Source organism: Misgurnus anguillicaudatus, chromosome 24, assembly GCF_027580225.2.
Source record: "Misgurnus anguillicaudatus chromosome 24, ASM2758022v2, whole genome shotgun sequence".
Lineage (NCBI taxonomy): Eukaryota > Metazoa > Chordata > Actinopteri > Cypriniformes > Cobitidae > Misgurnus > Misgurnus anguillicaudatus.
The window spans coordinates 32,015,075-32,040,381 of record NC_073360.2 but is presented as its reverse complement, the minus strand read 5'-3'; the positions used below and the strand labels follow the sequence as shown (position 1 = coordinate 32,040,381).

Sequence of the window (25,307 nt, the reverse complement as noted above, 5' to 3'; positions counted from 1 at the left end):
TTATGTTAAATCAAGGATGGTTTTAATGAAGGCCAAATATGTAGGTGACTTTTTTCTTCAACACAAATGTGGATTTGTAACTCCAACCGTTTTAGTCCAAACCGAACTGTATTTATATAAATTTTGACCCCGAATACAGCGCCTTCTTCTTCTTTTGAGTTTTAATGGCGGATTGCGAAGCACCTTCATAGTTGCATACTGCCACCTACTGTATCGGGTGCACGGCTTGAGGGCTATACAGGGCCACCGAAACATTAGGTGGCGGTATGCCCCTTGAAGTTGTTTCGCAACTCGCCATAAAAACTCAAAAGAAGAAGGTGCTGTGCACGGGCTCATTTGACTAGGCATACTACTGTATTAGAGGTAAAAATATATAAATACTGTTCGGTTTCTCGCACAAAATGATCGTTTCGTTTCTTAGGACATCAATGTGTCGTCATGAGCAGCAGGGTTTAATTTGGATTTGTCTATGCATGTTTTTTTGTACTGTCTGAGAGTTTCAAACAGAATGATGTTTTTTTTGAAAATCTAAGGTAGCAGAATGTTTTCTGTGATGGTTGGGGTTTGGGTATACAGTTTGTACGGTATAAAGTGCATTACGTCTATGGAATTTCCCCACAAAACGTGTGTGTGTGTGTCAGAGAGAGAATGTGTGTTAAAAAAGTGAATAAAAAATGCATTAAACATGAAACTCGTCTTCCTTGTGCTGTTTTATTTTTAGTTTATGTTGCATTACGATTGCTTAGTAATTTTAGTATTAACCAATCAATAAAATCATATTTTAAAATATTACATTATAAAATCAAGTTTATACAAGCCCAAATAAGGAACGGGATTGGAGGGGAGCTTACGTCCTCTCACTCGGGGTTCTGCAATCGGCTGCATTAAAACTGAGTGCTCGGCCGTGTGTTCGGGCCACGTTATAACCGAGTGCTCGGGCCGCGTTAAAATCGAGTGCTCGGCCGTGTGTTCGGGCCACATTAAAACCGAGCGTTCGCAGAGCAATCGGACCTAGATTCATGCCGAGGATCGGCCGAGTGTTTCAGCCTTAATCGTTCCACTTTCGGCCCGCACAATTTTTGCTAGCTGGGATACGAGGTTTGGAGAAATTCTTGTTTCCTGATTTGTCCGACCTTTAAAAAAATAAACTGTATTAATGTTTGCACATTTCTGCTATAGATTCTGCTTGCTTTAGTGCATTTTGTTATGTAGAATAAAGTACTAAGCGGGTACTATTAAAGTATTAAGTACTATTAAAATAATATTTAGTTTTTACTAAAGATTCTCACCTGTTGTCGAAATTCCTGTCAGTTTGATCCCCATGACCTCTCCTTTTAAATGTTACAAAAAGACAGTGCTGACATTCACAAAAGATTTACTTCTCTACTAGAGATAGCTTCAATGCTTTCTGCAACCCCAGTAAGGATAAGCGGTATAAAGAATGGAAGGATGGAATTTTAAAAATATGTGAAAAGAAAACATTAGAAAAAATTATCCTTATTTTATGTATTTTGATCCATTAAAACACCAGTGTGTATTGACTGTATTTTTAAATGTGTATTCTAAAATAAATGTTAAAAAGGCTGTTTGTCATTGTTACGTCCGTAGGTCGTCTGGTTGTGGTTAGTGATGGTCGTTTTCGAAGCACTGCTTCATGAGGCTTCGAAACATTTACGAATCTTTTGTTTCGAATCAGTGGTTCGGAGCTTGTTTCAAACTGGCCCAAGTCACGTGATTTTAGCAAACGAGGCTTCATTACGTCATAACTGTTTCGAAACGTTTTCGAAAATCCGATGGTTCACCCCTAGGGGGAGTTGATCACATGACCAGTGTCTAATATGTTTAGGTGAACTCGGGTCAGTTTTACTATGAAGGTTCATAAAACATTTATCCTTCTGACTAATAACACTGCCATTTTGTCTACTTTTTGTTTATAGACAGATTTAATGACAAAAATGTGCATAATTAAAAGGGTAGTTAGTTTTAATAATTTGTTTACCCTAAATAAAACTAAAAACACATAATACACTTTTAACTATGTCTTAATTAAAGGGATCATTAAATTAAACTCGTCACGCTTCCTCGTTTCAGTCTGTGTAACCCCGGGAGCGAACAAACAATGCAGTCCTGATTAAAAAGTTTGAAGCACCCTCTCGTGTTGTCTGTAATCTAATGAGAAAGTCAGTGAATTATTTTGATAACTGCCATCCGAAACGTGTGCAACTTGGAAAGCTAGCGTTAGCTAACTAAAGCTATTTCACTTACCTGAAAATAAGGTCCAATATCCCTTTGAGTCACTCGGTAATAGATGAAAGGATATATATTATCACTCTCTTTACGTTAATATGATGTACAGCCTAATACACAACATCGCATTTGCAACTCTCATGTGATTCACAGCGATACTTCCGGGTTTCTTCCCACGTGACCGGAGTCTCGGATGCGTGACGTCAGCGTATTGTACCTACCCTTTCAGTAATAAACGTAAATTTGTTTTACAACATGTAATTTTGTTCGCTCATTGTAAATTTGTTTAAACACTTGTAAATTTGTTAAAAAACTTGTTTACTTATTGTAAATATGTTAAAAAAACTTGTCATTTTGTTTGCTCATTGTAAATTTGTTTAAAAAACTTGTACATTTATTCACTCATTGTAAATTTGTTTAAACACTTGTAAATTTGTTAAACTTGTAAATGTGTTCACTCATTGTAAATTTGTTTAAACACTTGTAAATTTGTTAAAAAACTTGTTTACTTATTGTAAATATGTTAAAAAAACTTGTCATTTTGTTTGCTCATTGTAAATTTGTTTAAAAAACTTGTACATTTATTCACTCATTGTAAATTTGTTTAAACACTTGTAAATTTGTTAAACTTGTAAATGTGTTCACTCATTGTAAATTTGTTAAAAAACTTGTAAATTTATTAAAAAACTTGTAAATTTGTTTTAAATCTTGTAAATAAAATTGCACCTCAGGGCCACCGTATAATGTACCACAAACCATGGTTTTACTACAGTTAAAACCAAAAAAACATGGTTACTGTAGTAAAACCATGGTAACCACAAAATAACCATGCTTTTGACAACTATGGTTTTCAAAAACCATGGATAGTGTAGTATAACCATACTTTTGCTGTTAGTAATCAATACACCAAAAAACATGGTTACTACACTTTTACCACAATAAAACCATGGTTAATTTTCGTAAGGGATATATTACACTTTAGTAAAATAGTATAAAAATGGGATAAATTAATATTTTATTAAAATATTTTCTATTCAGCATTATATCAAAGCAAATACCAGGCTACAAAATACTTTTGCAATGACTAACAGAATCGTGCCTTTTTAAACAGCATGTTTTGTGCATACCTTGAAAATCTACTCCAAATAGACCTCATAAAAAGAGGAACAGAAATGAGTGACATCCATTTTTACATTCAATATAGTCATATCCTTAGCGTAGCATCACACTTAACTGCGCTGATATGCGTCAATTTAAAAAAAGAAATTCATTTCCACTTAGAAATACCCTTAGCCTCACTTTTTTAAAATTAGGCCACAGATAAAAAACACACCATAGCTTCTGACTTTTTGAATATATGAAATTTAATGACAAAAACAAGTGATTTTGTTTCAGTTTTGACACAAACTGTTTACAAACATTGACATTGCGACATGAGTACATAGCCTGCATAATTGACATTTAAAATGCATTTTAATTGAAAAAAAAGTGTCAAAGTGAATTCTTACCAACAGTTACAATCATTTTTAGAACTATATTTAAACTTTTATAATGTAATTGTTATCCAAACAATGCAAGATACAGTGGATACAGTGCATTTTCACAAAAGGATCGGTTTTGTGTCGCAGAAAAGCACTACAGGCCATTGTTGAGTACTTGCCTCTGATCTCTTCGATCTGGTCCAGCGCTGTTTCCACCTGACTGGAATCTGGTGATTAATCACAAAGAGAGGATTGATTTACTTCAGATGGTTTGTGCATCCTGTGGAGTTTAATGAATGTAATGTTTAAAGAAACCATTTTAAAAGTTTTATTTACCTGCGAGACATTCTTGATAGTCGACTCCACACTCTGAAAGAAAATAACACAGGAGATTATTAATTAAAATTGCCAGGGTTGTTGTATTATGTCCTTATTTTGTGTCATGTGTTTTGTATTTCATGTCAATATGCAGCATGAAAATAAAACAACTTGGTTTTGCAAGTCAATTAAATGCACTATTTTAAGTTTTGGTTTGTGATAAGTTGACATAATTATAAAATCAAGTTGGAATTGTTTAACTTAATATTGTAAGTTAAAGTAACATAAAATATATGTTGATTTGACAAAAATGCTACATATGTTTAACAGTCTTTTTGTCTTGGCAATTGTAGTCCTGTCATGTCTCCCCGCCCTAGTTGTCTCTCAATTCTTATCTGTGCATCCTTGACAAAGACTCGAGGACGGAGGAGATGAAGTATTAAGTGAAATGATATCCTCTTTCCTTACTCTCTGTATAATGTTTATTATCTGTTATCAAATTATCAAGTGCATTAACCCCCAAAATATTTAATAAAATAGAGTAAAATACATACTTGAGTTAGAGTCCTTACTACTGTACATTAAAATAAAGACATTCTTAAAGTGCTGTAAAATTAATATTATGTGTCTGTACCACATGCAGATCATTTATATAAATTGGTGGTTTATACATAAATAATAAATATACTGTCTGAAACGAGTCTACATTTACAATAATTTAATGATTAATAGCTAGATTTATGGGTGTTTAATGACATTCCGGGTCGTATGATGTAGGAGCGAGGAGACGAGGAAGCATATTGAGAAACACCCCAGGTGTGTCTTGATATCCTTGCTTAGTCTGTATAGCCCTCATGTTGCCATTGTCCTTTGCCAGTATTGATATTGTTACATGCTGTTTGTGCCATGTGTATTTAGTCCATGTCTACATTTTGCACTTTTGGATTACCAAAACTACTTAATCTGCATTTAAAACCAGCTCATGTACATTTTGTAATTTTTCTACAAATATGTACCCTAGCTGTCACTGAGGCTGTTCATCTTAGTATCTAGAGTTTATATTAGTACCTCAGGGGAACAAATTGGTACCAAATGTATATATGCCCCAGTGATAGCTGGGGTACATATTTTGTTGATTTTTGTTCTAACAGTGTACTGATATTTTAGATAATGAAAACAAATCCTACAGTTAAACCCATTATACTCACCCATTGTCATTTCTGGACTGGAGATCTTCAATGCGCCTCCTGGGAAAGATTTAAGCATCAATGAAAGGTTGTGAGTCACATCCAGTAATTATTGGTTTAATTATTATTTTTATTTTTTTACTTTAAACACAACTGGAATATGTGCATTTTTCACAAATTACAGAAAAATATATCTCTCAGACTCACTTGTATTTCTTGATTATAAAGAAACTCAGTCCTCCCACAAGAAGAGCGACTCCAAGCCCACAGATAACTGGAATCAGGATGTGATTGACAGTTTCTTGTTCTGTGAAAATCACAATCACATTATTTACTCCATTATATGTATCCATCTACACTGAAAAAAAATGATTCATTCAATTTACTAAATTTTTTAAGGTAAGAGGTTGCAATCAATTTATTTAAGCTACATTTAAACAAAAAAAAATTGAATAGTAAAATAAAATAAAAAACGCTTGTTTAAATGTAGCTTAAATAAATTGATTGCAACCACTTACCTCAAAAAAAATTGAGTAAATTGAATGAATCATTTTTTTCAGTGTATATGCAATTTTGTTGTTTCTATGATTGTAACTAAACTCAGCAGATAGTGATCACTAAACATTCATTGAATGAAAAGCGTATACTGAAATTTTCCGAGTTCCAACTTCCACAGAAAAAGATAAGTGATATGACTTTAAACTTTCATTTTAAAGCAAATTATACAATTAGAGATAATTGCTCATGAGTCCATTAGCAGTAAGGAATAGCAAAAATGTATCTTGATATGATAAAACCACTGTGTTTAACAACTTAATCATGCAGCAAATGTAATGAAACCAAAGAATTTACTGTGATCTGACCTACAGTGTAATATTTATCAAGAACTGCGAACAGCTTCACTACCAAAAAAAAAGGTGATTGTGCACCAAAATTATCACCAAAAAGATAATACAGAACAAACACATCCCAAGGGGTTTGTAAATGTATAAGCCCATTTAAGAAGAAGATCATAACTTTCTTTATACCTTTCACAAAGATGGGTTTGATGGCTACAAATTTCTCATTGAGACCATGATAACTGACTGTGCACATGATATCGCTGTGATCGTCGGCTTTTGTGGGTGTGAAGGTCAGAATAGACTCAACTTCCCAGTTTCCATGACCAATATCCTTATAGGTCACCACCTCTTTGCCAATGTGATTCCAGGTGAGAGTGGGCTGGTGGGAGGGGCAGGTATGCCTGACAGAGCATCTGAAGACCGCAGGATAACCCTCCTGTACAGCCGGATCAAAATGCAGCTCCGGTGGTGAAGCTTTCTCTAGATTGTAAATTATAAAATGCACATCTCAGATAGGAAATAAAAGTAGAAACATGTGTTTAATACAGTGTAGCAATAAATATGCTTACCAATCATATTAATGTGTACACAATTTTTCACAAAGGAGTATTTGTCTTTTACTGATGTCTGTAATTCAACTCTAAAACAAAATGGGCCGTTGTCATGGTTTTTGATTTCATCGATCTCCAGTGAGCAGTTTAATTCACCCAGTCGTCCAACCAGTCTGGTGCGACCCTTGAAATTGTCCTCAATATTTGTTTTATCCTCAGAATAGATGAATACATTAGTTTTGTCTTTTTTGTGCCAAATGGCTCTCGTACGAGAAGAGGGCTGTACTGTTCCAGGGTATTGGAATGAACAGGGCAACACAACACAAGATGAGACCAAAGCCTTCATTTCGTGCTCTACTTGTACCTTCCAAACATCAGCAAACACGAAAACCCCAAAACCTAAAAAATAAAAAAAAAACTGATTAAAACTCTGGGAAAGTAAGTGATGAATCTGATAAATGATGTTAAATGATAAAATTTAAATCACTTTAATGAACAAATAACCACCCAAAATGTTAAAACATAATATGTCCACTTAGTGTATATGGATGAAATGTACAGTCATACCCTGAAGCCAGAAGAGCAAAACTGCTGTCTTAGCGCCCATACTGAACTGAAGACAACTAAAGGGGGTAAAACACAGCAATTCACCAAAGCATTCAGAAATGGTTTAAAGCAGATTAAATGTAAATTAGCATCATTTTATTGTTTGAATATTGACTGGTATAGGTAAGAATTACTTGCAATAGAATAGATGAGTATTATTAGATAAAATATCAGACACACTGTAAAAAAAACTTTGCTGCGTTAACATTTTTTGTTGAATCAACTCGGATTTACAAGTCATTTCAACTTGTTATTATTGATCTTGACTAGAAATGAGTTGTTATAACTACAGGTAAGTTGTTATAACTTATAAAATTAAGTTGACTTTTCTCAACTATATTTTATAAGTTGAGACAACTCATCTCTGTTGACATGACTTGTAAATCTGAGTTGATTTAACAAAAAAATTAAGGCAATTAAGTATTTTTTTACAGTGCAGAAATGATATATTAAAGAGAAAGAGATCTGATAACAAATTGGATCTATAAAGTCACCAAAGCATCTATAACGCAACCCAGTATCACAAAATTACGTACCTGTAATTTTGAAAGTCTTTTTTGTTAGACCTTTTTGCGTAAACATGTCACGTATTTCTGTTTATTTTTCACTGTCACATATTAGTTACTCAGCTGTTTTGTCCTATTTTCTTACCACTGTCGCTCTGGTTTAGGGTAAGATTTACATAAATGACATCCTTACCCAAACTCAACTCTAACCCTAATGCCACGCGACAATGGTATATAAATCATAAAATTTAAAAAAATAAATCATGATGAAAAGGTATAAACCAATACTTAAAGTAACATCCTAACACAAATACCAAATCTAACCCTAAACCGAAGCGTCAATGGTTTGAAACAGTAACAAATACAAAAACGTGTCAGTGTCACGGAAAAGACTCACAAAATTACATGACTATAGGTATATAATTTTGTGATACAGGACTGCAATATCATAACACAATAAGTCGTTTTCAAACTGTTTTAATTCTGACCAAAGCTTTATATTAGACTTTAATCAAATTTCAATAATTAATTGATTTAGACCAAATTTATGAACTAAAGTCTCAATTTGTAATTCAATCATTTTTAAACTTCATTCTATATCAGAATACAATTAACAAAAATGCTTAGTTGAAATGACCAATTCTTTAACTAATAATAATAATCTTTAGATGGAGATTAAAACTGAAAGCCATAATTCACATACACAATAGTAATTTCTGACAGAATACTAATATTGTTGCATCAGGTGCATTGTTCTCCCAAAATCAAATTGATATTAATTCTTGCAGAAAAAGACCAAACTTACTGTATTCCAGAAGTAAGGGTGATGTACCTTTTCTGACTGAATTAAGCCGATGTGTAAAAAACTAATGCTCTTAAACCTGCTTATCTGCAAACATTTCACCAGGAAGTTTATCATTTCTCCGAATTTAGACCCTTTAATTTCAGTTCTCATTTTTTGCCTCCCCCGAGGATGCTGTGCTGAAGAGTTTCCGACCTATGAATAAAATACACAATTAACATCAAAATAAATCTTCGGAGTGCGTAGTAAAGTTCACCAAAACCACACCAAATGCCCATAGTTGGCATTGTTGGCTAAAGTGATTTATAAAAGTCAAGCAAATATAGAAATGTGACGTCACAATTCTTGAAGACCTGCTTGGTGTAATATATCAAAACAGGGGGTCAACAAATGTGCACATTTAGTTGAAACATTAAAACAAAATTGTTTATTGCACAAAGGTTAAATAAACCTTCTCAAAAAAAAAAAAAAAAGTTACAAGATTCCGCAACAAATGCTGCCAATGAGACTCTATACACTGTATACTCGAAAAATAGTATACACTGTAAAAAAATTATCTGTAATTATGCAGCTGGTTATCATTAACTTAAAGACTGAAAATGTTTCATGTTCAATTAACTTTGAACAAACTGTTGCCAGTGAATAACATAAATGTAAAATCTACAGTAAGTTACTAGCAGCTAGATGCCAGTAATACCCATTAATACTGTAATTTCTACAGAAATTGTTTACAGTGTAAACACTTTCTGGTCAGTGTGTACTTCTCTTTCTCATCTCTCTTTAAAGGCTAGGTGTTTGCACTTACTATATATTTAGAAATGTCTGGTTAAGACCAGTTCTGTGAACACCAAACTGTGTAAATTTTAGAAAACTAAATTTAAAAAGAGGTAATGCATGCTTGAGAGTCTATGGTGTACATGTGAGAGACAAATTTAGTTAAGCAATAAAGTTGAAAATATAATGTCTAAAAAATATAAACATCATTTATCTTTGCTATCACAACAGAAAGATGTGCCCTGGTTCTCAGTTACTTTGTTCTTGCTTTCACTTGGTGATTACAAATACAATCTCAACGATTTACTGATTTGCTTAATCCAGTAATAGTTCTTGGTGCCTTAAAACTGAAAGGATTTACAATGAAAAACGTTTCATCATTGATCAATCAAGATGATCCATTGTGTTTTATAATCCTGTTTCTTTTATATTCAATTTCTGTAATCTAGTCAATTGACAATCTAATTTAACACATTACAGTGTCACAAACAGTATAAACTGAGGCACTCATTACTATTTAACTCAAAAATCACTTGGAGAACCAGGAGACACATCCATACAAAGTCAACTCAGGTACAGTCAATCCTTTCCTTATGGAATTTTGCTTGTCAATTGTGTTGTCATATTTTAAGCTAAAGTATGTTCAAAGGACATAGACTGTCAGAAAAAACATTGTCACTGTCACTGGGGTGATATCCCTTGACACATTTGTACCTACAGTAAAAAAATCAAATTAGTACTTCAGAGGTAGCAAATTAATAAATATATATATTTGTTGCCTACCTAAACGGTACATATTAGGACCTTTTTAAAGGTTACTGCCCCAGTGACAGATTGAGATTTTTGTTTTTGACCCATTATTTCTAAATGTGTAGCTGTAGGGGGTCAGATGATTTTAAGAGCCCCCAGAGATCATTTTTATTAATAACAGTAATAGTAGTAATGTAATAGAAATTATCTATCAAAAGTTACCAATAAAACAAAGTTATGGTTTGTTTCTGCATGATTTAATCCAGCCTTACATAGCCTCAAGACTAAAGTCACACACGTTTGTTAGCTTGCGGTGCGGATGGAGCAAAGTGCGAGTAAAAACTTATAAGAGGAAGAGAGAGAGAAAGAAAGAGAGAGAGAGAGAAAATGGGCTGACAATTAGCCCGTTATTAAACAAATGTAATATACAGGGGTCCACATAACACTTTTGACCTGGTTCTCAAAGGAGCACCTGGAGATGTTGCTTGGTGCTCACACTATTCAAAGCACCATCATCCTAAATGCTGTCATCATCACTAATCTCCTGACTACTCTCTTTGCCATATCTGTTTGCTTTAAACATGGTAGAGGTTGATGTACAAAAAATATAATATGTCTGGTTATTGTTTTTAACCCATGTAACCTTTATAAATAAATACTAGCTCATATAAATTTCAAATAATGGTCAGAAATAAAAAAAATCAAATTTTGAGCAATAACACAAAAAATACAATAGAACAAACATAAAAATTAAATAAACAGTGCTGTTTATGTTTTGAGGTTGGCCTGTGGTTTTCATGTGGAGAACAGAAACTGAGAAAAAAAGTCATCAGAAAATACTGCCTAGTTTTTACTGTATAAATTGGATTAATTCTTACTAAAGTTACAAATGTTATTTAGTCAAGACAAGGAAATTGTGTTTTTTCTTGTTTGTGGTTTGATTTACATTAAAACAGCATCAGATTTATACTCTAAAAATTGGTGTACTGTCACTTTAAATGCATTGATCCGATATATTTGTTACACACGCATATTTCTCAACTGCTTATATATTTTTAATGTGTAAATACTTTTACTACTATAATAGGGGAATTTTGACATAATTTTGTGTTAAAATGTCCGTTCAAGTGCAAGAAAACAAACTGAGTTGGCATCTGTGCGATGTTACCATTTGCTTGTATGTTACTAGCAAGCTGTCTGAAGCCATAAAATGCAGATCGTGCCCGTGCTTGAGGTGCGCGCAAGCAAAACTTATCAAACAACACATGGGTAAGGAGATCGCATGAGATCTGTTTCGCGTCTCTTGATTTAATATTTAAATTGGCCAATCGGGCCAGTGACTGTTGCATCTGCTAACACATTTTAATACGTTTGTAATAATTATCTTAAGCAATTACTTATTACTAAAATTCTAGCAGCATTGGTACGCAAAAGCGCCTTTTACAGGAGTGTCTGGTAACCTTAAGCATTTTTTATTTTAATCGCGCATGCGCACCCCCAGTAATATATAAGCTATGTAATATAATTTATTTACGGAGCTTTAATGTTAGCATCAGTTATAGCCAACCGCTAACAGTTAGCTAATAGTCACAGTCAATTCAATAGATTACGTTTATCACAGCTAAAAGTGAGAAGGGTGTAATTTTTGTCCAGATATAGATCTTGAATGTATAGCCACTTGTCAGCATTCTCCTGTTAGCAAATTATGCTAGCTGACTCATACACATGCTAGACATGCCTGTGAAAAGCAGACTAAAGTTTCGAATCTAAGTGTGAGATAAAAAGCATCACAGTTTCATTTCAAGCATTTATTTCACTATTTCAATCGCTGACATGAACTTACTCAGTCAATATTAAAAATATCAAGTTTATATTTTCACTGACTGTTCTTTACATCATGTAAGGCTTTTTACAGGCAGGGTCACAATTAAAGTATATAAAGATGAAGGTTTTGGGGTTATGTGGGTATGTTTAATCTTTGTTTAAGAAGGTTTTTCTATGAATTTGATAACTGTTCTGTATTTTTCAGTCAATTTACATTTGCACAATAAGTCATCTTATAGCTTCAGACTTTGACTGAAGACTGATAATAGTGGGGAAAAGCAATAGCAAACGTAAAAGGTCTGTAATATTAAATTGCAGACAAAAATTTTAGATAGCTAGGTTGGCTTGTTTTTTTTTATGTGAAGTGGGTGTGGTAGGGGCCTCAAACTCTTATTCTTTCATAGGGCCCAAAATTGCTAATGGCGCCCCTGACAAAAATAATTTAAATACCTAACAATATGCCATTAAAGGTCCCATTCTTACTGTGTTTTTAAAGCTTTGATTGTGTTTTTAGTGCGCAAAATAACATGTGTTCATGTTTCACGTGTAAAAAAAAACGCGGTATTTTTCACACAATTTTCTTATCTGTATAGCGCTGTTTTGAATGTCCTAAAAACGGGCTGATGTCTTCCTTGTTCTATGAAGTCCCTCCTTTAGAAAAACTTATTGATTTCTTGAGATTGTGTAGCTTGTTTAATGTGTTGTCAAAAAACTGTTCTAGTGACGTCATTAAAGCAGGATAGAGGGCTGTAGTCCAAACTAGCTTTGAAAGGCGAATTCTGTTAAAGAAAATATATCGCCTAGCTGTGAACTTTGAGCTTTATCATTTACAGGTATTATTTATGCTATTATAGCAACAAACTAACTAAGTTTTAAAAAATGGGATTAGGAAGAACATGATCTTTAAAAGTCTAACAATATATTACAATTACATAATCCTATTCTCTGTTAATACATTTTATTTTTGTCATTAGGCATCCCATCTACACCAGTATCACAGTGTGTCATGGGTAATGGAACATCAAGCTCTCTTATAACCAAGGATTCTGGAAAAAAATCTTTGAGAATGGAAAAGTTTACAAAGAACGTTCCAAAGGATGACATTCATTTAGAGGACGCCCTGCAGAGAGACAAGAAGCGCATAGTGTCAAAGAAAGATTGCGGTGTGGCAAAACTAAAGCTTACGAGAAGCGGTCGCATACCATATTGTCCTCTACCATCAGCAACGGAGCCTGAACAAGCTGAGTTTACAAGAAAGAGCTGGGAGATCTGCAACCCTGCTTTTGTTGAATATGCTGACTCCTAGTGGAGCACAAAGAGAATGTCAAAACTCTATAGAAAGTTCAAATGATCATGCAACTTGTTATGGCTTCCCAATAAGTCGTTGCATTTGTAACAGTAACAGTTCATGCATTTGGGAATAAGCTTACATGTTTTTTATGGTGCTCCATTGAATAAACTCATATTGAATATTGAAAAAAGTCTTACATCCAATTCCTGTGGTTCCATATTTCATCATTCCATGTATACATTATTACAAATATGTACCTTTTATTTACTTATATGGACTTTTTGGTACAGTACCTTTGATATACTAATGTTATGTATTTGAGTGCAAAGGTGTACTTTTTGAAAGTACCATATATATATATGTCTTAAATTTATGGGGCATTTATATTCATCTTGGTTGCATTTCTGCCCAAAGCCCTCAGTAATTTCTGACCCTGAGACGCGAACGGACCAACCATCATTAACCCAGCTAATAACTTCTGGTTCCCAGAATGTTCTGGGAACAACATTTTTTTGGTTCCTACACTGTAAAAAAATCCGTAGAAATTGCAGCTGGGTTGCCGGTAACTTACCATAGATTTAAATTGATGTTTTTTACTGGCAACATTTTGTTTAAAGTTATATGAACATTAAACATTTACAAGTCTTTGTCTTTACAGAGTAAAACTAAAAAAAACAGCATCAAGCAAAACATTCTGGAAAATAAAATCTGAAGCAAAAAACAGAAAAAGGTTGATGATGATTTCTGGTTCCCAGAATGCTTTGCATGCGGCTGTTATTGTATAGTTTTATTCTGTAAAGATAAAGACTTGTTAATATTTAAAATGTATTCAACTTTGAACAAACTCTTGCCAGTAAATAACATAAATTTAAATCTACGGTAAATTACCGGCAACCCAGCTGGAATAAAATTGTAATTTCTACGGAATTTTTTTTACAGTGTAGAACGTTCCCTGCTGGTTAGCCAGGAAAGTTTTCTTAACGTAAACAGAACGTTCCTGGTAGGTTTCCAGAACGTTCCTGTTAGGAACTTAAAGGGAACGTTCTATTTACGTTAACCAGCAGGAAACGTTCCCAGAATGTTCCCAGAAATTTTTCTGAAGGTTCCCAGAAGGTTCCCCTAACCTCTACATTCTGATGTCTGTGCATAAATAATAAATCAACTAACCATTTCCTCTACATTGTTTATTGTTGTCAATACATAAGAATTTGATAAACCATGAATTTAATTATATTAAAAAATAAATATAAAAATCACAACCATAATTAATGATATCTGAAATAAAACATGAACATGTTTTTAAAAGCTAATCTAATAAAGTTTACAATAATTTACATTAATACAATTTTTACACCACTTATTGAACAATCATTTGAAGAGTTTGGCTCCAAAACGTGATAAACTTTTTTTTTAAGCGTTACCACCAAAATCAGTATAGTACCAAGTTGGAGGGAGATGGATTTATTTTTTGAAGCGGGAGCTGTGATTAGGACAAAGACGACAAGGCCTACTTTTATATTTTTATCATTATGAGAGCGAACTCATGATCTTTGAGATTCTAATCTGATGCTATACCAACTGAGCTAGAGGATTATTTAGGCATTTGTTGTCCATATGCATTAAATAAACACAATCTAAGTAACTTCTCAGTTAGGACTAAATTTTTAGATTTGTTTTTGCTTGATATTTTTGCCAATAATGTAAGAGTCATCTAATCCACATCGTGTTTAAAAGGTAAGCATCAGGACCACAAAGTGGCCACAATGAAAGGCACATTGACACATTGGTTTTGACTACGGTATCTTTTTTTTTCAAAATGTTTGCATTGTGATTTTTTTTTAAATTAGGTGATTTTCTATTAGTGTTACTAGGGCAGAAATGTTTATATTAGTTTTGCTTTAAACCAGGGTTTTTCAAAGTATGGAAGTACACATTTTACACTAAGTCTGATGTAGGGCTAACACTTTTCTGACATCCCCCAAAGACTTTTGACACACAAACTTTTTCTCTTCTTTCTTTCTTTTCTTTTTCTTGCAAGTGAAGAGCTGACTTCCTTTTTGACATCTGAACAGGGTATCTGTGTTATCTATGATGAGTTAAAATGATACTTTTTTATATTTCAAACATAAGCTTTACTAAAAACAATAATGTATTTACTCACAATGCAAATGCATGTTTATAATTGTCTACTTGTATGCATCACAATTAATTTATGCTATGGACATAAATGATACATAAAAAACATATTTAGCAGAAATGATCAGTTCACTGATCCTGGTGGATAAACGGACAAAAAAGCAACCAGAGCAATGTGCAATTTTCCTCATTCGAGCAAACTATATCAAGGCTTTATATTCTTATATTATTAGACTACAGATTTTACCTATTATGTACACTTAGGATGCTATAGAGACCGATGTGAACATATACAGTAAATTAAATATACACAGCACAACAACAAAGAAACAATTGTCAAGGTGACTCTATAGGGGGTGATTTTGATCTTACTAAGACAAATGTCATGCATGTGTCAGAAAGGAAGTTCTTACTGTATCTGAAGCTCCTCACATCTTCTGTATATCAGCTAATGCACTGTTTGAGGACACACTAACGTAAGTGACAAGATTTTTTAAACTTATTTTATGAAACCAAGGCATGTATTTATGAAATTTCTTAGTGCAAAGAGTTGCAAAATTCTTTGAAATAGGCATTCAAAGAGAATTAAAGAGAAGATTGATAGTAAAGATGAAAGTTATTCAGAAAGCATCTTAGGACTTATAAGAGCTCTTAAGGTCAAAAAGTGTTAGGAGTAGTGATCATGACTTTTACAGTAGGGTTTAGAGTTTCTTTATAAAATAGCAAATGGACGATAGATGAAGAGAGGGACAAAATGTGTTGCAGACATTGGATGACAGTGAGTTAATAAGACACTAAACATTAGATTGTGCAGTTGTGTTTATGACTGATTTTATTAGACATGCTAACACCTCCATCACAGCGCAGAAAGGCATACATTGTAAAAATTTCTTGTTGCACTTAAATTTTTAAGTTTAATCAACTTAAAAATGAAAACTAATTTGAAATGGCTTGATTAGTAAGGAGTTAAAAAACTAAAGTTTAAATAACATAAGCTAATTTAACTTAATTTTATAAACAATAGCAACTTCAATTAATTGTAATTTTGATTAAACTGTAAAAATGCGTCTATGCAGCAGTGTTATAGATATACATTATGCACTGTCGGGATTTTCCAGACAGAGCTCAAGTCTAGTCCCAGACTAAAATACATGTTTGAGGTGACTTCATTTAAAAACATTTTACCTTGACCCATCTTAATATACATCAGTGTTATTGTTTCGTCTCAAGATGCACACCAGTAATGTTTTTTTTCTAAGTTTTTTTATTTACTTAAATGTCCTATAAAATTGCCATATCTGGATTAATCTAACCCCTCTTTGGGAAACCGCCACAGTTTGTTTTAGTACAATGTAGCCATTTAATTGCTAAAATCCCCTTACATTTTCCAGGTGCTCCATTCTGATGTAAAGATGGTGGTTTTCTCGAGCTGTTTGTTCGCATTTGTTCTCTGCCTAAGAGGTTTGTAAAATAAAGTAGGCCTTTATGATTTATCTTTTTATTTATTATTAAAACAAGTTAATAAAATGTCACGTCCTAATACAGAGTCAATGCTTCATCCTGTTTTCACATAATGTTTCCATCTATTATAGTCTCATATTTAGCTCCATACAAAATCTAAAATAGGAAAGTGAATCATTCCTGACAGGAATCACAGTCTAGTTTCAGACGTCTGTGGAACAGAAACTATTATGTGTACAATAATGACTGAGACACATGATACTGTACTTACAGGGTACAGTATCACGACAATGTCTGCAAAAAAGAAACTGTTTTTATTAAGAAACTGTTTATTATTCTCATCAGATAAAGCTGGCATGTGGAAAAGACATTCATTGTTAAATAAACTTTCCTAAAAATCAACAAAAAGCACTACTGTACTGTCCCTGTATGCAGTGCCCCCCAGAACAGAGACAAATGATTTTGTCTAAGCTATTAATGAAATAGAAATGAGCCTCTCTCGTTAATCTCAAAGTATTGCAATACCCTTGTTTGCCAGTAGGTGACCCACAAGCACAAATGCAAAACTTTGCCTAATAGGTAAAGTATTAAAGGCAAAGTGCACGATATCTGAAAAACGCTTTGGAAAAGAGAGTCGAGCCGACTACCAAAACACACTTGTAGCCAATCAGCTACTAAACCATATCGTTGCCTGGGTTGCATATGTGTGGGACGGGTCTATCAACAGAAGGTCCAGATTCTATTGGGGTAGGGGCGTGATTGTTTAAGTGATTTCATATGTCAACATTGGCTTTTAGAGATCATGGACCCTGCCTTTAAGTTTGAAAAACTTTGGAGAAAGTGTCTAATGCATGAATGTAAATCTGAATTTCTTTTCAGCATCATCTGCTAGTGATGACTCTTGGAATGCCGAAATACCAAAATCAGTAGTGGGTCTGTCTGGCTCATGTGTGGTGATTCCTTGTAAGTTCAACTACCCATCAGATAGAAAGACACACAAAGAATTTACAGGAATCTGGTACAAAGATGCATCTGATGTAATCTATCACAAAGAGACTTCCAAAAAATCGACAAATTCAAAGGTCGCACTACTCTTCTTGGTGATCTGCATCACAAAAACTGCACTTTGAAAATCAACTCTTTACATCCCAGAGATGCTGGATCGTACATGTTTCGCATCGATATCAAAGATTTAGACAAGTACTTATACAGGGAAAATAAAGTTTCTATTTCAGTAAAAGGTAAGGATATTAAACGTTAAATATAATATTTCCCCCAATTTTCAAAATCACATTCAGATGAGCTTTAGGATATCTGCTTAAAATTTAAACATTATAAATACCCAAACTGATTCACCAGATTTACCTGAACAACCCAGCATCTCAATGAAGGAGGAAGTGATGTCACAAAGAGAGATGACCGCTACCTGTATCGTGTCACATTCCTGCCCGTCTGACCCGCCACGTCTCAGCTGGAGCCATAAAGGCACTCTCGCAAGTAATTCTCAGCCACAAGACCACGGTCAATGGAGATTAACATCATCTCTGACCTTCACACCCTCCAGAGAAGATCACAATGAACCTCTCGTCTGCTCTGCAGAGTTCAGTACTGGAAAGAAAGTGACCAGCAACAAAACACTCAAAGTTAAATGTAAGATAAGCCCATATTTTGCTCACCCTCAAGCCTGTATATGACTTTCTTCTTACTGCCAAACAGTTATTTTAAGTTATTTTAAATAATATCCATCACAACTATTCCATATGTTTTCTGTAAAGCAATGAGTGTTTGTAAAGCTGGATCAGATGTCATCCCTCCACCTGACCCCAGCTCTCTTGTGAATGCGAGTATGGTCGTTTTCTTACACAGGCCCATCACTTCAACTTGGGAGACATTTAATAACTGTATGAATTAGTTTTTTTAAAGAATGGATGCTATTTTTGGAGGTTAAAAATGGGGCACTATCCATTGCCATTATCTGAAAAGAGCCAGGATATTATTTAATATAACTCTGATTGTGTTTGGCTGAAATAATAAATATAAATGCAGCATTTCATTCTTATGTTACTTTTACTTAACAAATTAAGTGGATTAATTGAAACTTCACTCTTAATTCGTCTGAGTTATTTTTAACCCTATCCTAGGTAAATATTGAAGAGAACAAATGTTGGGTTAATAAATAAACCTATTCTGGGCTGTTTTAACCTCTTAAATATGGGTAGGTTTCTCTCGAGCAAAAAGCTAAAATTATTGCATTTTTGTAAAGAAATTTTGTTAGAGATCAGATTAGGAAAGATGATCAACATATACACAGAGTTTAAAATATTTAAAATTAAATTTTTGCTTCAGTTTTTTATAAATAGGTTAAGAGCGCCATCGAGTGGACAATTGCAGATTACCGTAAAAACTCATCAGGAAAGCGTCATTGGCAAGGAAATGTTTTCCCTTAATTGACGAGATAACATTTCAATGGCAGGGAAAGGGTTAAAAGATTAATCCTCATTTGAAAGTAACATTGAGTAAGTGTCTGCACTTAACTGTCGAAGTTCAAATCCAATTCTCAAGAACGCAAGTACAGAGGACGCATGAAAATACGCCTGGCAAGACCGATCTCCATGAGAACGCAAGTCCGTTCTTTGCGTTCTTGGAATTGAGAAACAGCCGGTGTCTTGGCTGTATGGTTACAAAATGAACTTTCATATGAAGAAACTTTTTGTTTCACAAATAGTTCTTTGTAGTGAAAAAAGTTTCTACAGACTTGGGTCATTTGGTTGGCCCGTACCCTTACGGGAGCTGTCTTTGCTGACACAACCAGTGGAAGATGGTAAAGAGTAACCCATAAGTTCATAAGCAAGCGCGTAGCCCGACAGGCGCTAACACATAGTTCCGCATTTGTCCATGACACTTGCTGCGTCTGAAAACTCAAGGCAGTGACTTGTTGCCTTGCTGCCTCATGAGGAAATGACTTCGAAGGCATGAAGGCAGCTCAGAGAAAGGCTTTCGGACGCACTTCAAAGAGACTTAAACAAAGAGCGCCTTTGTGATAACTAATCACATATTTGAAAACTACAATACTAATTTCTCGCTAGAAATGCAATTAAAATGTGTAAAAAGTGAAAATATACCTTTATTTACACTAAATTTGTGCTCCAGACGCTTCCTTGGCCCCCATTTTATTTTTTCGAACTCGACCACTGTTGTCATGTGGTTTTTACGTCAGTAAAGGCGGTGACAAAGGGTCACATGTTTTGAATAGCAATTTTCTCACGATTTACAAGTAGTTGAAAACATTACAGATATTGATAGTAATCAGCTGGACAAAGTATATATATATAATATATAAATATATACTCCGCTTCGCGTCGTGCCTAACAACGCCCCTTAGCCGTTATAAAATGCACTGGTAACCCACTGCTTCTTGGGGTGTATTGCTTTATTATTGCCTTTATTGTTAAAGGTGCTCTAAGCGAATTCACACATTTTAGAACATAAAACATTTTTGTTACATACAGCAAACATCTCCTCACTATCTGCTGCTGCCTGTCTGCTGATCAAACTGTAAAACAACGCGATCTCTGTAGACAGCCTAGGCTCCACAAACTGCAATAAAAACAAAGTGGCCAAACCTACCATCAGAAACGATAATAAAGTGTTCCAGCCAATAAACGACAAGAAGGATTTGGGGGTGGGGGTTGGGCGAGTTCATGAATGCATGGCAGGGAGGGGCAGGGGAGGAGTTAGCTACGCTCCGTTTGTTTAAATACAGTTCAAACATTAACAAAAAGTAATGTCACACAGATTCGCTTAGAGCGCCTTTAAGAGTTGAATGTTTGACAGTAAACTTTGGCAATTTTACACAATGGGATACTCAGAAAGTTAGTGATGTACTAACTAACTCTTGTCAACATTTTATCTCACTCAGATCCTCCATATAATGTAAATGTAAAGAGTAACTCGTCGGTGAAGGAGAACACATCTGTTGAACTGATCTGCTCCTGTGACAGTAATCCACCTGCTAGTTTCCAGTGGATTAGTTTAAATGGAACTGTGTTGGCTAATGGAACCACCTATAAACTAAATAATGTGTCCCGATATACTGAAGCCATATCCTGTACCGCCAGTAACACAGAGGGACAAAACAACTCCAGTCCTCAGATGATTAATGTGTTGTGTAAGTATGAACAGCAAAATTGTTCGGTCACTACGACGTCATGTCGTAACCGATGTATTGGGAAGCACGTAATGTCTCCCTTCCCTTCCTTCAGGGAACTAGGGTTACATAGGTAACCGAGATGTTTGCACTTCACGAGGGGGGTGAATGTAACTCATCCATTTAAGTTACATTAAGCCTTACAGTTCAGCATAATTAAGGGCGTGGCCACTTGAGTGACAGGTGAACTGCCACTGCTGTCACTAGATTTGAGCTAGACGAGCATGGTTTTAGCAACCAGCCACCTCAGAATCACCGACATCCTGCCTTTTTACCCATTTTCGGTTATCCACAAGTGATGCGCGATGACACGTGGCCAAGATAGCCAAGGCAGGCATCGCCTACTTTAAGCTTAAAAAAGAAAGAAAACCTATGGGTGACGTCACGGACACTACGTCCATATTTTTTACAGTCTGGTTGTACTACACATGAAGGGCCTCAGTTAGTTAAAAGAGTATAACTGATTGTTTGTTTGTCTGTCTGTCTGTCTTTATAGATCCTCCTGAGATTAAAAACGAGTCTTCCTGCAAATATGAGCTTCTTTCTGCCACAGTCTGTGTTTGTATCGTGGACTCCAACCCACCCAGTGAAGTCAAGTGGTTTGGTCCCTCGACAGCTTTCCCCAGCTCTAGTGTTGAACAAAATGGTTTTCTTAGCATCTTTACCCTTCAGGGGTGGCTGGGTTTCCCCAATGCTGTACATTGCTCTGCCAGTAACAGCGAGGGAAACTCTGTCATAACTCTCCAAGTGCCTTATCATGGTAAGACTTTATATTCAAATGTGTTGATGTTTTTTCAAACAATGTACTGATTTGATGAACATATATAATAATTTTAAATGTTTTACAGGTATCATATATATTGCAGTTGCCACAGCTGCTGTTTTAGTTATTTTAGTGATCATTTCAGTTTGTGTAGCCAAAAGACACTGGTAAGACACTGCTCTCTCTCTCTCTCTCTCTCTCTCTCTCTCTCTCTCTCTCCCTCTTTCTTTCTCATATTAATGCTTTTTATCTTTATTTCTTTTTTAAATTAGCAAAAGACAGAAAACCAATGACATTTACACAAACTACCAAGAGGACCCACGTGTTAATATGAACTGGGGGGTAGGTAGAAATGCTTTGCTTTAATACAATAAATGCAAGAGTCTTGTGTGCAGTTTATGAGCAGTTTGACAGTTCATTTGAAGTTTATTGGCACTTAATTGAGGTGTTGCTTTAGGATGCAACTTGTGTTTAAAGTTTTGTTTGCACTAACAGAGACGCCACTTTATAAAGGTACTTTTTATCTTGTTGATTAGTGTGATGACGGACATCTGCCATGTGAGCCAGATGAAGACGAAGCAATCTACGCTAACACATAAAAATAAACACTTTAAAATAATTATACTGAATGTTTAAAGTGTAACTTAATGGCTAACTCTGATGACAATATACTTACATTTGAATATGTTATTATGTCTGCATGTTCTAAATAATTATAATAGTAATATTTATTTAAAATGTTAATATTGCAAGAATGTATTGTTATTTTGTGGTATTGGTTAACCTGTTTGTTTAAAAACATGAAAGCAAAGCAGTGCCTCAAGACATGTAATCTCTGTGCAATTTATTTCTAATAAAAAAAACATATTTTCAAGTGTTTGTATGCTGAGTTTAATTTGATGGCATGGCAGGCATAGTGTCACAGGGTGACTATTGTAGGGCGGAACCAAAAGTGGCGGAGATTGGTTCCGCATGAAGATGGTTTCCGCTCGGACCCGATTTTTAAAACACTTTTACTTCCTGGTCTCCCTGACAACACAATTCGGGGCTTATTAGAAACAGGTGTGCAGGATTAGTGGCAACCCACGATTGGAAGAGAAATGAGGACGGGCAATATAAATAGACCTGTGAAACACAATGAGAACAGAGTTGATTTTGGAGTAAGCTCCGCTCCGCCAAAGGGCGGATTAAACGTCCACTCCTCTGAAGGCGCCGTTGATCCGGGGATTGCTAAGCGAGCGGAAAGAAGACGGCCGAAGGAGCCGAAAAGAAGGAGTGGAGGCCGTTTATATAAGGAGCACTACAGAGTTGAGTTTGGTCACGAGTGTGGCTGTGAAGTTGGTGTGTGTTGTGGCGGTGCAGTAGGAACGTTGCATTGGAGCAGTGAAGCGGGTGTTTTGGACACCAAGACGGAGGACTATTTGGCTTGGCTGAGTATGATTCGAACCTCTGTTGCATTTAAGAATACTGTCTCACTTGTCCTATAGAGGTGTATGTGGAACCATTTGATGACAGCTATTGGATTAGGTGTTACACGAAGGAAAACCAAACAGTGGGGGAATCGAAGAGATGAAGAGATGAAGTGTGAGCATCACTCGTGCGTACTGAAAGTATAAAGTGAAACGTGTGCATCAAATATACCAGTTTTGACGTATGTGTGAGTTGTAGAAACTGACGTAGCGGCCCCATCACGGAATTGGGCGGTGGGAGAGCCGGGAACGCAACACCACTGGGAGTAGTGTACCAGCTGCCTTTCAACCTCTGGCTGCTTCACTATAGCGCCCCGCGGATTCTTCAACCGACTCCACGAAAGACCCTGGCCTGACCTTATTGTTCACCAAGTGTGTCATGGGTGAGTCTGGATTTACAGAGTGAGTGTGTACAAAGTGATTGTATTGCAGTGAAGTGCTGTGTACTTGTTGTCAGAAGCTATCATTGGTCGGAGTCGGCTATATCAGAACGAAGAGGACGCTGTGTGGCGGGCGAAGTGCCAGTCTATCATACGCTGTCCAACAGCCCAGTGTGGAGGCCGGTGAGACACTACGGGGTCTCCGGCCCGAACAACGTGTATCACGGTGGTGACGGTAGAAGAGGGTACAGAAAGTAAAGATCGTATGTGAGTACAATTCAGAGTGTTGGTTTACCTGTGAGTGAAGTTATTGCACTGCTGAAGCTGAGAGGGTTATTAACTGCCTGTCACGGAGCCTCTCCAAAGGTGCGCCCAAGTCCAGTAAATCCCACGTGTGGGAAGGAGAGGGCAGCGTTCGGCTCGACAGTGACGGTACCCATTTTCCCCCGGGCCCAACTAAGGCCCTGGGAAAGGAAGACTACACACGTACTCACCGTACCCACCGTTTATTCACCACCCGCAAGTAAGAGAAATTATAGTAAAAGGTAAACTTGTGTTACAGCCCCGAGCCCTCTAAAGGAGGAAAACAACGAGCCAGCCACCTGTAAAAGAACCTACCGTATCCACTGCTGCCGCCACCTGCAAGTAAGAAGTTATAGTTAAAGGTGAAGTGTGATCTTGTGTTACAGCCTCCAGCCCTCTAAAGGAGGAAAACGACGAGTCAGTTACCTGAAAACGTACTTACCGCATCTACTGCTGCCGCCACCTGCAAGTAAGAGAAGTTATAGTTAAAGGTGAAGTGTGATCTTGTGTTACAGCCCTCTAAAGGAGGAGAACGACGAGTCAGTTACCCGTAGACGTTCTTACAGTACCCACTGCTGCCGCCTCCTGCAAGTAAGAAACATTACAGTTAAAGGTGCAGTGTGATCTTGTGTTACAGCCCCCAGCCCCCCTACAGGAAGAAAGCGACGAGTCAGTTACCTGTAAATGTACTTACCGTACCCACTTTTGCCGCCTCCTGCAAGTAAGGAATAATTACAGTTAAAGGTGAAGTGTGATCTTTTGTTACAGCTCCGAGCCCCCCCCAAAAGAGGAAAACGACTGCAGTTACCTGAAAGCTACCCACCACATCCACGGTTAGCAACCACCTTTGAAAGGAGGAGAAGACTACGGGCTCGACCTCCGACGAATACTTACCGGATCCACTGTCATCAGCTGACTGTAAGAGAGAGAGAAGTTACAATTAATCACAAAGAAACCATTCTGTGTTGCAGATGTGCACCCGTGGAATAACGAGTACGGACCATACTTTTAATCCATTCCCCTTTGAGGTTCTGCCTCCAGGATAACTGAGGGCGCCACGGATAGAAGAAACCCCAAAAGGCCCCGTCCCCTCCCCTTTAAAGGAAGTCCTGCCTGGAGGCCAGAAGAGGCTTTTATTGTTTTAAGTCCCCTCCCCCCTTCTCAATTTACAATTTTAAATAATTTAAATAAAGTTTATTTTAAATTTCATTCTAACCTTGTGTGTCTGGTCATTGGGGTGGCATTGGGACCTCCTCGAGGTGGAAACTAGGAAGGGGCGTGACCCTTTAGCTATCTCGGGTCCGTCCCGACCTGTGACAATAGCATCAAGTTCCTTATTATCAGGATATTCACGTTTTAATACTGCAACGTAGTTACCAAAACAGTTCTGTTTTGAGGGCAAAAGTTTC

At 35.9% G+C, this 25,307-nt stretch overlaps 3 protein-coding genes across 3 annotated transcripts in view; 1 reads left to right on the top strand and 2 right to left on the bottom strand.

Moving 5' to 3' along the window:
* Positions 1 to 8,640, bottom strand: part of LOC141361415 (myelin-associated glycoprotein-like) — a 67,109-nt gene extending 58,469 nt beyond the window's left edge. Inside the window, exon 1 of the mRNA XM_073862571.1 lies at positions 8,544 to 8,640. The gene's annotated coding sequence lies outside the window, so the exon portion shown is untranslated. The remainder of the gene's footprint in view (positions 1 to 8,543) is intronic.
* Positions 1,034 to 8,656, bottom strand: LOC129438453 (sialic acid-binding Ig-like lectin 14). The gene is made up of 11 exons (XM_055197186.2): positions 8,544 to 8,656; positions 7,194 to 7,249; positions 6,645 to 7,025; positions 6,262 to 6,555; positions 5,441 to 5,540; positions 5,255 to 5,293; positions 4,065 to 4,097; positions 3,908 to 3,955; positions 3,375 to 3,401; positions 1,290 to 1,331; positions 1,034 to 1,133 (listed from the first exon to the last, which is right to left on the bottom strand). The coding sequence occupies exons 2-11, from the start codon at positions 7,231 to 7,233 to the stop codon at positions 1,049 to 1,051; spliced, it is 1,089 nt and encodes a 362-aa protein (XP_055053161.2). The 5' UTR covers positions 7,234 to 7,249; positions 8,544 to 8,656; the 3' UTR covers positions 1,034 to 1,048.
* A 9,483-nt stretch (positions 8,657 to 18,139) lies between these two features.
* On the top strand, positions 18,140 to 22,603 carry LOC129438452 (myelin-associated glycoprotein-like). The gene is made up of 6 exons (XM_073863201.1): positions 18,140 to 18,426; positions 20,696 to 20,944; positions 21,480 to 21,743; positions 21,832 to 21,913; positions 22,019 to 22,088; positions 22,283 to 22,603. Exons 1-6 carry the CDS (start codon positions 18,162 to 18,164, stop codon positions 22,343 to 22,345), a joined length of 993 nt encoding a protein of 330 aa, XP_073719302.1. The 5' UTR covers positions 18,140 to 18,161; the 3' UTR covers positions 22,346 to 22,603.
* Positions 22,604 to 25,307: the final 2,704 nt, after the last annotated feature.

Coding starts and splice junctions, on each gene's coding strand:
- LOC129438453 (XM_055197186.2), bottom strand. CDS start 7,233: ATGGGCGCTAAGACAGCAGTTTTGCTCTTCTGGCTTCAGG. Junction 5,294..5,440: donor TTTATAATCAAGAAATACAA/GTGAGTCTGAGA, acceptor AATCTTTCCCAG/GAGGCGCATTGAAGATCTCC. Junction 3,956..4,064: donor CTATCAAGAATGTCTCGCAG/GTAAATAAAACT, acceptor ATTAATCACCAG/ATTCCAGTCAGGTGGAAACA.
- LOC129438452 (XM_073863201.1), top strand. CDS start 18,162: ATGAAGGAGGAAGTGATGTCACAAAGAGAGATGACCGCTACCTGTATC. Junction 20,945..21,479: donor TCAGATGATTAATGTGTTGT/GTAAGTATGAAC, acceptor CTGTCTTTATAG/ATCCTCCTGAGATTAAAAAC. Junction 21,744..21,831: donor TCTCCAAGTGCCTTATCATG/GTAAGACTTTAT, acceptor AATGTTTTACAG/GTATCATATATATTGCAGTT.